At 37.6% G+C, this 15,794-nt stretch overlaps 2 protein-coding genes and 1 non-coding gene across 10 annotated transcripts in view; 2 read left to right on the forward strand and 1 right to left on the reverse strand.

The window, feature by feature from the left end:
* The window catches only part of DNAJB4 (DnaJ heat shock protein family (Hsp40) member B4), a 56,758-nt gene that overhangs the window by 25,063 nt on the left and 15,901 nt on the right, over nt 1–15,794 (reverse strand). The window lies entirely within an intron of this gene.
* Nucleotides 1,868–2,258, forward strand: LOC123816406 (protein S100-A10-like). The gene is given in 2 exon segments (XM_045835322.1): nt 1,868–1,929; nt 1,931–2,258. Coding segments are annotated over 2 exon segments (390 nt in total).
* On the forward strand, nt 2,745–2,851 carry LOC123816596. Its single transcript, XR_006785302.1, has one exon. It is a non-coding gene; the product is annotated as a U6 spliceosomal RNA (small nuclear RNA).

Genomic DNA, 15,794 nt, shown 5'->3' on the forward strand with positions numbered 1-15,794 from the left:
TCACCTACATTTTCCAATACTTTATCATTAGTTAAATTAGTAATTCTCAGTATTCAAGTTTTGGTACTGTGCCATTGCTTGATTTTATACTATAGCACATAATAATTTATAGCACTATAAAATTAACACATTTAATTTTATTTAATAATCTTAACAAACAATATTTAAAATAAAATTCAAAAAAATTTTAGTTATGGTTGGTGTGGCTTGGTTGGTTGGAGCATCATCCCATAACTGAAAGATTGCAAGTTCAATTACCGGTCAGGGCATATGCCTAGGTTGCGAGTTTGATTCCCCAGTCCCAGTGCATGTGGGAGGCTACTGGTCAATGTCTCTCTCTTTCTCTCTCCCTTCCTCTCTCTCTAAAAGCAATGAAAAAAATCTTCTTAGGTGAGGATAAAAATACTTTTTAAGTACACGCCTTTAAAAACTGATAAAATAGCACTCTCCCTCCCTGGAGCATGCCCATGCCCTTCTTTCCTCTCAGACATGCATTTCCTAAATGTTCCGCACAAGACTTGCAACCAGGGAAGCAACTGGCATTGGCAGCTCATCCCAGGCTAACCACTGAACCTGTCTCCAAGGCCCCTTTTCTCTGACTGTCTAGTGAGCCACAGTAGCCTCACATAGGTTTACTTCTTTCCTATAACATTTCCAGAGAGTGAAAGCAGCCCTGGCTAGGCTCTCTCCTGTTGCTTCTTCTACCTTAAGTCCTTTCTTGTTTCATTGTCCCAGTTTTAATAAATATACTCTCAAAATAAAAAAAAAGATAAAATTGCTTTAACAAGTTTATAAAAATTACTAGAGTTATCTGGAGATATCCAGGTATCAGAAATATTTTATTCTTCAAAAAAATCATTTCCTTTTTGGGAGTATAGAGCTGCTTTATTTTGTGATAGGAAAATGTATTCTGCCCTGACTGGTGTGGCTCAGTGGGCTGGTGCCATCCTACAGACCGAAAGTTCACTGGTTCAATTCCCTGTCAGGGCATATGCCTGGATGTGGGCCAGATCTCTGCTTGGGGTGGGTGCAAGTGGCGGTCTATCAATGTTTCTCTCCTACTGTTTCTCCCCTTCTTCCTCTTTCTCTGAAAATAAATAAATAAAATCTTTAAAAATAAATAAAATATATCCTAATAAAATAGCACTGAACTTGCCCTTCTTTCTTACCCTATTTTACAAGTCACTGAAAAGCTTACTAGCAGACTAGTGAATGTACAGTAAGCTAATCTCATACTTTCTTAGCATTTGGGGGTCAATGAAAATAAAGTGGTATCTATAGTACTTTTCCATATTGAGTAAGAAAGCCAAAAGAATCTAAAAAACTTCTAGGTCATTTTTAAATGGATCTTATAAGTTGATATTTGATTATACACTTTGATTATGTTGCAAAATCACATAATGTAGAGCAGCACTGTCCAACAAAAATATAAGCAGGCTACAAATGAAAGCCACATATATAATTTAAACATTTCCAGAATCCACATTTTAATAAAAGTACAAAGAAATATGAAATTACCCTGGCCAGTGTGGCTCATTGGTTGGAGCATTATTCTGTATACCTAAAAAGGGTGCAGGTCCAATTCCCAGTTAGGGCATCTGGGTTGCCGGTTCAGTCCCTAGTTCCAGCAAGCATAGGAGGCAACCAATCAATGTTTCTCTTTCACCTCCCCCACTTCCTCTTTCTTTTCAAATCAATGAATATACCCTTGGGTGAAGATTTAAAAAATGAAATTAATTTTAATCATATGTTTTATCTACCTCAACGTATTTTCATTGCAACATGTAATCAATATAAAATTATTGACTAGCCGCACATCACAGCCAGCCTTGCAAACCTGCCGCACCTGGGCCAAGACCTCACCAAAATGCCGTCTCAAATGGAACACAACATGAAAACCATGATGTTTACATTTCGCTGATTTACTGGGGAAAGGCTACTTAACAACAGAGGACCCAAGAGTACTCATGGAAAAGGAGTTCCCTGGATTTTTGGAAAATCAAAAAGACGACCTGACCACAGACAAAACAATGAAAGACCTGGACCAATGCCAAGACGGCCAAGTGGGCTTCCAGAACTTCTTTTCACTAATTGCTGGGTTCACCATTGCATGCAATGAGTATATTGTAGTACGCATGAAGCAGGAGGGAAAGAAGCAAGCGGCTGACCAGCTACTTCCTCCCAGGCGAAGAGTTTTCCCAATGGGTTGCTTAAGGAATCTCTGCCCCACAGCTTACCCCTGTATAAGGATTTCATGAGCAGACTGGACCCTTAGAAAATGTGCAAATAAAATCTCACCCCCATTTGACAAGAGAAAGAAAAGCCAATTAAAACCAGATAAGCTTTCGATTTTTATATTGCTTGCATCCTCTTGCTCTCAATAAACAATTTTCTTTTTTAGTTCATAATTTGAAAAGAAAATTACCAGTAAGTTATTTTACATTCTTGTTTTCATACTAAGTCTACAGAATTCAGTATGAATTTTTACCCTTCCGCAGTATCTCAATTCAGATTGCCACATTTCAGGTACTTAACAGCTTCATGTGGCTAGTGGCTACTATACCAGACAGTACAGATCTAGAGGATTCTTTTCATCAACAGTGTTGCAATCCAATTTTTCAAAAACCTCAGTCTGTGAACTGAAGTGTATCACACATACACATCTCTCACATGCACATTTAGGGAAAACAAAATCTTGACAGATGAACTCTAAAGAAAGGTTTATTTTTACTTATATTACTCCAGTGCTCATTTCAGCCACACATATACTATCATTGAAATAATATAGAGAAGATTAGCATGGTCCTTGTGCAAGGATGTCATGCAAATTCATGAAGCACTACATATTTTTTAAATGATAAATATAAGGTGTGGAGGATATGTTAATTAACCAGAGGGGAGGAATCCTTTCACAGTGTATACGTATATCAAATGATCTCAATGTACACTTTAAATATCTTATAATTTTTAAACTAAATTTATTGGGGTGACATTGGTTTTTAAAATAGAGATTTCAAGTGTACAATTCTATGATACATTTTAAATGTGAATTGTAATTTTAATTGTGAATTAAATTTTAAATGTGAATTATATCTCAATAAAGTTGAAAAATAAAGTAAAATAGTATTCTATTTTTCATCTATAAGAAAAAAATACTTGTGAGGAGTTTTTGAAATAATAGTTTACATTTAGAGGAAAGTAGTGGGACTGGCTCTATTTACACATGCTCACTCCATATATACTTTCATAATCTTAAAAGCAAAAGTAACTCTAGGAAATGAGGAATTTGTATGATTTTCAGTTTACTCTTTTCTGAAGGTTATCCTCTCATAAGTAGCCCCAAAGGGCATTAGAATTACATGGGAAATTTAACTGGCTGGCCAAAGTGAAACCAATAGCCCTACACAGTGAGACAAGTATTAACAGAAAAAAAAGTATCTGTAGCACGGAGGTGAGGCAGGAAAGGAGAAGAATAGGTTGCTGTTTAACAGAGATGATAGGCTCTTAGCCCAGCAATAAACTGATTATCTAGCAAGATTGTATAACCCACCAACTATTTACAACTCAAATAATTTTTTTCAATTTATTCATATTTAACTGTAAATTATCTTTACAATACATTACATCCATGAAGGTATAATAATTAAACCAGCCAAAAAGCAAGGAGTTCAAGAAACATTTGTCCCGACCAGTAGGAGGGGTGGAAATTGACAGCCAAGGTGGAGAGGATGTGCAGCAAGGCAGTGGCTGGTGGACCAAGAGGGAGAGGTGGCAGCAGATGGACCTGGCGGTCTTACATTCATGTGTGGATTAAAACCAGAAAGAAAAATGGGGTAGTGAGCAATGCCAGCCCAGAACAGACTGTGCAACCCAGGGTCCCAGTGTTAGGAAAAATAAAGCTTCAGAACCTCTGGCTGTAAAAATAGGTTGTGGCGGCTGAAGAAACAGCTGGTCTCTCAGGAGAGTCCATGTGAGGGGCCCACAGGGTCCTAGCACCTACACAAGTCCACCCACCCAGGAATCAGCACCAGGGCAGCACCTGGAAGGGCATCATTCATTTGCAGGAAGCTGGGGAAGTGACTGATAGCAGGGCAAGAGCTGAGCAAGCAGCACTGTTCCCTCTCTGACCCCTCCCCCACAAACAGCGCCACAATGTAGCAATGTGGGTTGCCCCACCTTAGTGAACACCTAAGGCTCAACCACTTACAAGTGTGCTGAGACAAAGAAATGTTACTCAAATGAAAGAACAGATCAAATTCCAGAAAGAACTATGCGATGAGGAGATAGCCAACCTATGAGATGCAGAGTTCAAAACACTAGTAATCAGGATGCTCACAGAAATGATTGAATATGGTAACAAAATAAAGGAAGAATTGAAGGCTATGCAAAATGAAATAAACAAAAATATACAGGAAACTAACAGTGAAGGGAAGGAAACTGGGACTCAAATCAACAATTTGGAACAAAAAGAAGAAATAAACATTCACCAGAACAGAATGAAGAAACAAGAATTCAAAAAAAAAAAGTAATAATAAATGAAGAGAAGCTTAGGAACCTCCAAAACAACTTTAAATGTTTAAACATCCAAATCATAAGGGTGCCAGAAGGAGAAGAGGAAGAACAAGAAATTGAAAACTTATTTGAAAATATAATGGAGAACTTCCCTAATCTGGCCAAAGAAACAGACTTCCAAGAAGTCCAGGAAGCTCAGAGAGTCCCAAACAATTTGGACCCAAAGAAGAACACACCAAGACACATCATAATTACATTACCCAAGATTAAAGATAAGGTGAGAATCTTGAAAGCAGCAAGAGAAAAGGAGACAGTTACCTACAAAGGAGTGCCCATAAGACTATCACTTGATTGCAGTCATGAAGGAGCCGGAAAGAAGTATTCCAAGTCATGAAAAGGCAAGGACCTACATCCAAGATTACTCTATCCAGCAAAGTTATCATTTAGAATGGAAGGGCACATAAAGTGCTTCCCAGATAAGGTCAAGTTAAAGGAGTTCATCATCACCAAGCCCTTATTGTATGAAGTGTTAAAGGGACTCCTCTGAGAAAAAGAAGTTCAAAACTATGAACAGTAAAATAACAACAAATTCACAGCTATCAACAAAAGAAAGAAAACTAAGCAAACAACTAGAACAGGAATAGAATCACAGAAATGGAGATCCCATAGAGGGTTATCAGCAGGGAGGGGGAGAGGGAGGGGGAAGGGGGAGAATGGGGGAAAAGGTACAGGGAATAAGAAGCACAATTAATAGGTACAAAACAGACAGGGGGAGGTTAAGAATAGTATAGGAAATGGAGAAGCCAAAGAACATATGTATGACCCATGGACATGAACAAAGCAGGGGGGAATGCTGGAGGGAATGGGGGTACTGAGCATATTTGGACAAAGATAAGAAAAAAATGGGACAACTCTAATAGCATAATCAATAAAATATACTCACAAAATAATTAAAGCAAGCTATTGTGGAAACTTGACTATTATCAAAGACTTTATTGAAACCTACTAAATGTACTAGGACATGTATAAAAATAAGCCAACATGTTCTATAATACTCACAAATTACTACGATTAGGCCATTGACTCCTATTTCCAAATACAGTAAACGCCAACTACTGTAATTACTTAAAGAAGGACATTTAAAAGATTTCTAAAATAATTCATTTTCTTTTTTTTAAGATTGTATTTGTTTATATTTAGAGAGAGAGGAAGGGAGGGAGAAATAGAGGGAGTGAAAAATCAATGTGGGGTTGTCTCTCACGTGGTCCCCACTGGGGACCTGGCCCACAACCCAGGAATGTGCCCTGACTGGGAAGCAAACCGGTGACCCTTTGGTTCGCAGCCCATGCTCAATCCTCTAAGCCACACCAGCCAGGGCAGATTTCTAAAATAATTCAATTTTTAATTTAATTTTTTATTTTTTTCTAGTTTTTATTGTTGTTCAAAGAGTTGTCTCCATTTTCCCACCATTACTTCCCCCCACCCCAGCCATCCCACTTCCCACCCTTGATTTTACTCCTCTTTGGTTTTGTCCATGTGTCCTTTATACATGTTCCTGAAATCAATTTTAAATGGATGGGTTTCAATTGCTCAAGTTTTTAATATTTTAAAATATAGCCTTTTTATTGTCTAGGTTAAATCAGCAAGTCAAGGCAACAGTTATTGAGATCCTACTGTGTTATGTCATGAAGGATACATCAATATAAGGCGTGACCCTTGCTCTTAAGGAGTTTATAAACTCATAAAGTAATACCTATTGTCTTTTGCTGCTTTCGCCATACAGTGGCAGAATTGAGTAGTAGTAGCAAAGACTGTATGGCCCAAAAAACTTAAAGATTCACTGTCTGGCCCTTAACAGAAAATGTCTGCCAACCTCTGCTTTATACAAGTTGTTCTTGACTGGAATAAGAGGGCAGTTTAAAAAAACCACTAACCAATAAAATTTTATTATATCTAGCAAACTTTTTAAAAACTATAGTTTTTACTATAAACACTCAGTTTCCACTACAGAGCATCAGCCTAGCTAATGGTAAAATAAAACTTATAGACTAATTCTCAACCTGGCTGTGTCTAATGAGAAAAATGTACTAGAATATTTAGGGTAGTGAAGTAAGATGTTTTCCAAAAGGGGGCAGGGATGGGTTTTAAAAGGTTGAGAAAGACTTTAATAATCATACCTCTATACTGTACTGTCCATAAATGACTTTGGCTGTTTCCCAAAATCAAATTTACCCTAAAAGTACTCAATTCTCATTATTAGCCATGGCTATTTTCTATAAAGTTGCTGTGGATGCTTAAGGGGCAAATACTGAATCATTGCCCCTAACAGAAATGCAGAGTTAGGTCAACTCATCGGTATTTAACCTTGTTTTATGTGTATTTCTGTTTAAAGATACCTTAGTTAATATAACATTGAACTCAAGGTCAATAGCACTACAACTCATGCCTGATTAAAGCTTATCTACCATGTATATTCTCTCCATAAGATATATCAAAGCCTTCCTCTGTCCGATGGCCAATTTGGACAGCATTTCAGCATTACACTAAAACATTTCTTTAAACAGTGAACTCGCCAAGAAAAAGCATAAAATGCAAAAAGATGGGAAAATATTCTATATACTCTACAAAGACTTGTTTACAATATGAGAATTGAAATAATAAGGCTCAGTAAGCACTGCCTTGTTGGACCTCAGCCAGGAACATGACTAAATTTTTTTTTTTTCTGCTACTCTGCCCATGTTCATATCTAAAAAAAAAACCCACCCACAAAGCACCTCAAGTACTTGATTTCAAGGTTAAATAGATTTTAATTAGTGGACAAATTCAAAAGCACAGAATTGGTGAATAATGAAGGATCAACTGTATAAAGATATATGACTACTAATAATCTAAATCAACTGTTTTAAAAATTATCTTTAAGCAACAGCAAATTAATAAGTACACAGGCAACCAAAATAATGTCCTCAAAGTGGTATTTCTTTGGTATGTATGAAGTGAATGATATGTGTGTATGTAACACTCTTCCTCACTTAGTTTACTACTGCTTTGAGACAGCCTCTAGTTGGCCAAATATGACCCCCTGACCTTGAGTTCTCCTATTTTTCCCAGTATCTCCACTCTATCACTACTACCAAATAATCTGTTCATTTATGCCTTAACACACTGGGTTGTAACTTCTCCAAGAGATCCTGTTTTTTTTTCCCCTGGAACTTATTTTCTACTATTAGGCCTTATTTATAATACATTGCTGTTAAATTTTTTATTTTTTAAATATATTTTATTGATTATGCTATTAGAGTTGTCCCATAGTTTCCTCCCCTTTATCCCCTCTGCACTGTCCCCACCTCCCACCATCATTCCCCCACTCTTAGTTCATGTCCATGGGTCATACATATAAGTTCTTTGACTACTCCATTTCCCATATTATACTTAACCTCCCCGTTTATTTTGTATCTACCATTTATACTTCTTATTCCCTGTACCTTTTCCCCCATTTCCCCCCCCACCCCCTCCCCATTGATAACCCTCCATGGGATCTCCATTTTTGTGATATTGTTCCTGTTCTAGTTGCTTGCTTAGTCCATTTTTGTTTTTGCTTTAGGGTGGCTGTTGATAGTTGTGAGTTTGTTGTCATTCTACTGTTCATAGTTCTGATCTTCTTTTTCTCAGAGGAGTCCCTTTAACACTTCATACAATAAGGGCTTGGTGATGATGAACTCCTTTAACTTGACCTTATCTGGGAAGCACTTTATGTGCCCTTCCATTCTAAATGATAGCTTTGCTGGATAGAGTAATCTTGGATGTAGGTCCTTGTCTTTCATGACTTGGAATACTTCTTTCCAGCTCCTTCATGACTGCAATCAAGTGATAGTCTTATGGGCACTCCTTTGTAGGTAACTGTCTCCTTTTCTCTTGCTGCTTTCAAGATTCTCACCTTATCTTTAATCTTGGATAATATGATTATGATGTGCTTCAGTGTGTGCTTCCTTGGGTCCAACTTCTTTGGGACTCTGAGCTTCCTGGATTCCTTGGAATTCTATTTCCTTTGCCAGATTAGAGAAATTCTCCATTATATTTTCAAATAAGTTTTCAATTTCTTGTTCTTCCTCTTCTTCTGGCACCCCTATGATTCAGATGTTGGATTGTTTAAAGTTGTCCTAGATATTCTTAAGCTTCTCCTCGTATTTTTTTTTTTTTTGAATTCGTTTCTTCATTCTGTTCTGGTTGAATGTTTATTTCTTCCTTCCAATCTAAACCATTGATTTGAGTCCCAGTTTCCTTCCCTTCACTGTTGGTCCCCTGTATATTTTTGTTTATTTCATTTTGCGTAGCCTTTACTTTTTCCTCTTTTGCAACCATACTCAACCATTTCTGTGAGCATCCTGATTACCAGTGTTTTGAACTGTGCATCTGATATACAGATGGTAAACACATGGCCTGTGGGCCAAATCTGGCCCTCCACCTTGTTTTATTCAGACTGGCACCTTGTTTCTACCTGGTGGCAGTGCCGAGCTCTCACTTAACTGTTAGGAGTAGTTACATGTATACAGCCCTAAAATTACATTCATCCCTTTGAAGGCAACTACAACGCTGATGTGGCCTTTGGTGAAAATGAGTTTGACACCCCCGATCCAATAGGTTGGTTCTCTTCATTGCTTGGTTGTATTTTTTCTGGAGTTTTGATCTGTTCTTTCTTTTGGACAGTATTTTTTTTGTCTTGGCTCACCTGTTATGTAGTAAGAGGTGGAGCTTTATGTACTCACCAGGGTGGGGCAACAGTGGTGCTGTATGTCAGGGAGGGGTCTGAGAGGGAATATTACCAATTGCTCAGCTCTCAGCTGGCTTTCAGTAACTTCCTCTGCTACCCACAAGCTAATTGGGCCCTTCTGGTGCTGATTCCTGGGTGGGTGGTTTTGTGTACATTCTAGGACCCTGCAGTCTCTCCAGTGAACTCTCCCATGAGGCTGGGAATTCCTCCTGCCACCACAACCCCCAAAGGTTTTTTCAGTCAGAGGTTTTGAGGTTTTATTTCCCTGCAGTGGAACCCTGAGTTGTATGGTCTGTCTTGCTCCCCAGTTGTTCCTCCCAGTTTATCTGCACACAAATGTGGGACTGCCCAGTCCACCAGCTGCTGCCTTTCCTGCCTTGGTCCTCCTGGCCATGAATCCTTTCTGCCCCAGCTGCCCATCTCCACCCCTCCTACTGGTCTGGATGAATGTTTCTTCTTTAGCTCCTTAGTTGTCCAACTTCTATACAATTTGATTTTCTGGCAGTTCTGGTTGTTTTTTGTTTTTCAACTTATTATCGCCCTTTTGGTTGTGTAAGGAGGCAACGTGTATCTACCTACACCTCCATCTTGGCCAGAAGTCTGTTAAATTAACTTTTAAAGGAGTGAATAATTCAATGACATGAGTAATTACAAGGACCTAAAGTAAGATTACTATGATATAAAAAGATAAATGGCTAAATTTAGGGGTAGCATATGTACAATTTGCCAACCAACTGTATATGGAGATTTTAAACAGTTTTAGATTGCCTTAGTTTCTATATTGAACAAAGGTGTGCACAGTTGGGCTACTAATAAAAGTACAGAATATAGGAAGAGTACATTTGAAGAATAAGGCAAGTTCCATTTAGAACACACCTATTCATCTATACTACTTCTATATTTGGTCAAAATCATTGCTTGAACTATATTCCTAATTACTACCTATGTTGTAATCACTTGTTTCTCTAATTCCCCTACTGTAATGTAAGATCATACAGGACAAGGTTTATTTAATGTATGACTCCCAAAAACCTAGTACAACAGTATCCAGTTGAATTGAATGGATGTTGTTTAGAAAAGAGTTGGATATTCTGAACTGAGACTTAGGGAAAAAATCTTAGCTGGAGAAAAGACAGTAACACCAGTGGCATTTGAAAGTGTCAAAAAGGATAATTTTTGAAAGAATCAAAGATGAACTTTGAGACTATAATCATTTAAGGGGCACACCAATCAAGAAAAGACAATAAAAAAGAATGAGAAGAAACAATTAAAGATCTACCAGGTAAGAACAGTATGATAGACACTACTGATTATGATGAACCAAACAGCCTTTCCTACACTCTTTTTGGCCAGTGGATGTCTAGTCATTTCTTTTAGAATAACAAACTAAAGGAAAGTATAAGCTTCCCTCAGTTCCTGGGGAAAGACTCATGGTTAATTTCAGTCTATCATAGTAACTACATGCCTTTTGCCAGTGATTAGTGTAGGGGCATCCGATGAAAAGGGTAATTCTCTGGGGAACTTTGGGAAGGTTGTCCTTCCTATAAAGAGATACCTATCCAGGAGAAAGCCCAGCACTGTTTTTCTGCTTTTTGATAATGAAAATAGGATGCTTGCTATCTCAAAACCCTGAAGATAAACATCTGTGAAACAGCAAGAATAGTAGCATACAAACACAAGAGCCTGGGCCCTTGATAGTGTTGCTGCATCTCTAAATCAATCTTGGGACCACCTATCATTGGATTTATTGTTAAAAATATTCTCTTAACTTGAAGCTGAAAACATCTTGATACCACTGGTATCCCCAAACCCAAAGGACAGTGTTTCATGAAAGACACAGGGAAGTCAAGAAGGATGACAGAATAGTACTCACAGGTAAGAATGATTTTTGTTTCAGTAGTTACAGTATATATGGCAATCACTCAAAAAACAAAACAAAACTATGTGCAAGTATTATTCTAAATTCTTAACACATATAACCTTATGTAATCTCTCACAATATTAGGAGGTAGAGGAGATTGTTGGCAATGAAAGCAACAGCCAGAAGTCAGTGAATTGAACAAGAAGGGATATGATAATGGAATAATAAATTTAAACATTTCAAAATAGTCACCTGAAGCAGAGTTGTGGCATACTTGTTCTCTCTCTAGAGAAAGCCTACACCTTTTCCCATCCCATTCTTTCCCCAGGGCACTCTCTCTGGAGCATGCCCACACCTTTCCCTCTCTCCTACCCCCAAGTGTGTTCTCTTTGCCTTTCTTTTTCTTAAGTTCCAGGGGTCCTTCTTTTGTCTCTGTAACTTGTTTCCTGAGCTCATGCAGCCCAGCTGGCTCACTTCTTCCATAACTCACTTCTTATAACTCTGTGACTTTCTAAATAAACGTATGCTTGTATTTGAGTCTTTGCTAATGAATTCTTTCTTGAAAAAAAAAAGTTGTAATAAGGGAAGGATTAAAGGGGGTTAAGGCGGTCAAGAGAGGAAGAAAAAAATACAGAGAAAAATGAGATATATAAAAATACATAGAATATATAAGGGAAGAAATAACTACTTAAGTGAGGTCTCAGAAGATAGAAGGTTTGGTACCAAGAGTACCAGTAGATGAAATTAGGACAAAATTAGAAGATAAAAATTAAAAATAACAAATTTCTAAATTTGAAGGCAAGAGAACTATGAAGAGGTGCTATCAAAACTCTTTAAAGGGGCATTGACTACTTTAGCTGAGAATAAAAGTAGGGATTTGGTAAGAGTAGTGATGGTTTGGCATAGCAATTATGAGAAATAGGAAGGAAAATAATCAGAAACAAGAATTACTAAGTTTCACTGAGGACCCAGCTGAAACTAGAAACCATGATGAATTGACATTCACTTTATTCATTTCTTCATTTTATTAAGGACCTTCCATATGCCAAGATACCTTTTTAGCAAATGAGGATACAGTATGAACAAAAATCCATGCCCATGTACTTTACATTCTAACTGGGGAGATAAAATTTTAAAATTTTGAAATTATTAAAAACATTTTTTAAAATATTAATACTATATAGAATATTAGATGGTGATGGGAGTTAAGAAAAATAAAGTAGGAAAGGGAATTAAGAAATTAAAATTTTAAATGGGGTGACCAGAAATGGAAAGTTGAGAAATGACATTTGCACTACCTGAAAGAGAAAAGAGGGAAAGCTATGTATATATGTGGGGGTAGAATATACCAGGTAGAGGGAAATTTTAAAAATACTAGTCATCTTTGAGGTGCTGCTGTGTCAGAATGATGTAGTAGGGGAGGCGAAAAGGTTAGGAGGTAGTCTGAGAAATAATACGCAGCTAAATAGTGTAGAGCCCCGTAACTAATAAAGATTGACCTATGTGAAGAAAGATGAGAAGCCACTGGAATTTTATGCAATGTCAGAATAGCGTTGGCTTCTGAATTAAGAGGAGAGTGGGGAAGAATGGCAAAGACTACTAAGAATGTATTGCAATAATTTTGAAAAAGAAGAGTAAAGTAGGAGGGATCACAATACCTGACGCTAAACTATACTACAAGGCCACTGTAATCAAAACAGCCTGGTACTGGCATAGAAACAGGCACATGGACCAATGGAACAGAACAGAGAGCCCAGAAATAAACCCAAGTCTCTACGGTCAATTAATATTTGACAAAGGAAGCAGCAACATGAAATGGAATAAAAATAGCCTCTTCAACAAATGGTGTTGGGAGAACTGGACAGCTACATGCAAAAAAATGAAACTCGAGCACCAACTTACACCTTATTCAAAAATAAATTCAAGGTGGATAAAAGACTTAAATATAAACCGTGACACCATTAAAATCCTAGAAGAGAACTTAGGTAGGAAAATCTCAGATATTTCACACAGAAACTTTTTTACTGACATGTCTCCTAAAGGAAAGAATAAACAAATGTGACCTCATCAAAATAAAAAGCTTTTGCACAGCTAAAGAAAACAGTATCAAAATAAAAGGAGAACCAACTATATGGGGAAAACATATTTGCCAATGATACCTCAGACAAGGGTTTAATCTCCAAAATATATAAAGTACTTACATGACTACACTCTAAGAAGACAAGTAACCCAATTAAAAAATGGGCAAAGGACTTGAACAGACACTTCTCCAAGGAGGGCATACAGAAGATTCAAAGACACATGAAACAATGTTCAGTATCGCTAGCTATCAGAGAGATGCAAATTAAAACCACAATGAGATACCACTTCACACCAGTCAGAATGGCCATCATAAACAAAGCAACAAACAACAAGTGTTGGAGAGGTTGTGGAGAAAAGGGGACCCTAGTGCACTGTTGGTGGGACTGCAGACTGGTACAACCACTATGGAAAGCAGTATGGAACTTCCTCAGAAAACTAAAAATGGATCTGCCTTTTGACCCAGCAATTCCACTGCTGGGACTATATCCTAAGAACAGTAAAACACCAATACAAAAGAATCTTTGCACCCCGATGTTCATAGCAGCACAATTTACAATAGCTAGGTGCTAGAAGCAACCTAGATGCCCATCAGTAAATGAATGGATCAAAAAACTATGGTACATTTGCACAATGGAATTCTATGCAGCAGAAAGACAGAAGGAGCTCCTACCCTTTGCAACAGCATGGATGGAGCTGGAAAGCATTATGCTAAACGAAACAAGCCAGGCAGTGAAAGACAAATACCATATGATCTCACCTTTAACAGGAACCTAAACAACAAAACAAAGAAACAAGCAAAAATATAACCAAAGACACTGAAATAGGGGACAGACTGACAGTGACCAGAGGGGAGAGAAGAGGGAATTTCAGGGGGATAATGGGAAGGGTTTACAGGAACAAATTTAAAGGACACATGGACAAAAGCTAGGGGGAGGGTGGTAATGGGAGGGAAGTGGGGAGGGTTAGGTGGGTGGGCTGGAATGGGAGTAAAAGGGAGAAAACTGTAGTTGAACAATGATTAAAATAAAATTAAAAAAGAGAATGTATTGCAATAATTTAGGTGGTTTGCATGATGATGTGGCAGTAAAGGTGCTCTTTTATTTATTTTAAAGGTAGAGTCAGTAGGATCTCCTGATGAATCATATATGAAATATGAGAAAAATCAATGACTCCCAAGGTTTTTCAGCTTCAGCAAATTGAAAGAACAAAATTGCTATTTACAATAGGAAAGTAGAAGAGCTAGAGAGGGAAATTGAGTTTAACATTGGACCTATTGCCCTGACTAGTGTGGCTCAGCTGGTTGGGTATAGTTCTGCAATGTGAAAGGTCACCAGTTCAGTTCCTGGTCAGGGGCACACGCCTGGGTTGTGGATTCAAGCCCTGGCCGGGGCATGTATGAGAGGCAACCAATTGACGTCTCTCTCACATTAATGTTTGTCTCCCTCCCCATCTCTCTAAAAATAAATAAAACCTATTTACAAAATATTGGATCCACCTTAAAATGCCTATTAAACCTACAAATGGTAATGTCTAATAGGCAACTGGACATATGAGTATGGTATTCAGAGAAGCAGTCCAGAGGGAAGATTAAAAAAATTGGAAGTAGAGATGATCCTTAAAATCCTAAGTCTTAAGATTATACTAGAGTGAATGTAGATGTATATACTTAAAAAAAAAAAAGGCCCTGGCTGCTGTGGCTCAGTGGATTGAGTGTCGGCCTGTGAACCAAAGTGTTGCCAGTTCAATTCTCAGTCAGGGCACATGCTTGAGTTACAGGCCAGGTCCCCAGTGGGGAGCACACAAGCAGCATCCACACATTGGTGTTTCTCTCCCTTTCTTTCTCCTTCCCTTCCCCACTCTCAAAAAATAACTATTTTTTAAAAAGGTCTAAAGACAGAATTCTAAGGGTCATAAATGTAGTAATAACTATTACTAGGAAGGTGGGACCTCTCCTTTTAGCTCCAGATGAATCTTAATTATTCGAAACCAAGTACAATACTTGCTAGAGTAAGCCTGTGTGATTCAGCTGAGTCCAAGTGGTATCCAGGGGAAGAGGATAGAAGAAAGAGAAGAAACTTTCTTTTGCCACTTACAATCATGACTGCATAACACTGGGAACTGTGGCAACCATTATGCAATCATTAGGCGCACTAAACCATAGACTAAGGATGAAAAACACTGTATGTCATATTTTGTTGAGCTGCTAAATCAAGCAGTCCTAGAGGCATTCTGTATCTGGATTTTCTGGTTGTTATTTAATAAGGATTTTCATTATGTACAGGCAATAGTATCTGGTTACAATAATGTCATTTAATTTTCATTATAATGCTTAGGGTACCAAAGAACAGACTAAAAAAGTTAAACTTGGTGAAGTTAAATAACTTGTACTTACATAGCCAATGGTGAATTGAAGCTCATCTAACACCAGAATATTTCAATTGATTAATAGTAGATTTAAAGAGTGACCACAACTAAAAACAAAGGACAATGGGAGCTGAGAATTTTCTTTTTAACTTTATTTTTTTTAAGATTTTATTTATTTTTAGAGAGAGGGTAAGGGAGGGAGAAAGT

Source organism: Phyllostomus hastatus, unplaced genomic scaffold (genome assembly GCF_019186645.2).
Source record: "Phyllostomus hastatus isolate PE091 unplaced genomic scaffold, TTU_PhHast_1.1 phas_contig_209, whole genome shotgun sequence".
NCBI lineage: Eukaryota > Metazoa > Chordata > Mammalia > Chiroptera > Phyllostomidae > Phyllostomus > Phyllostomus hastatus.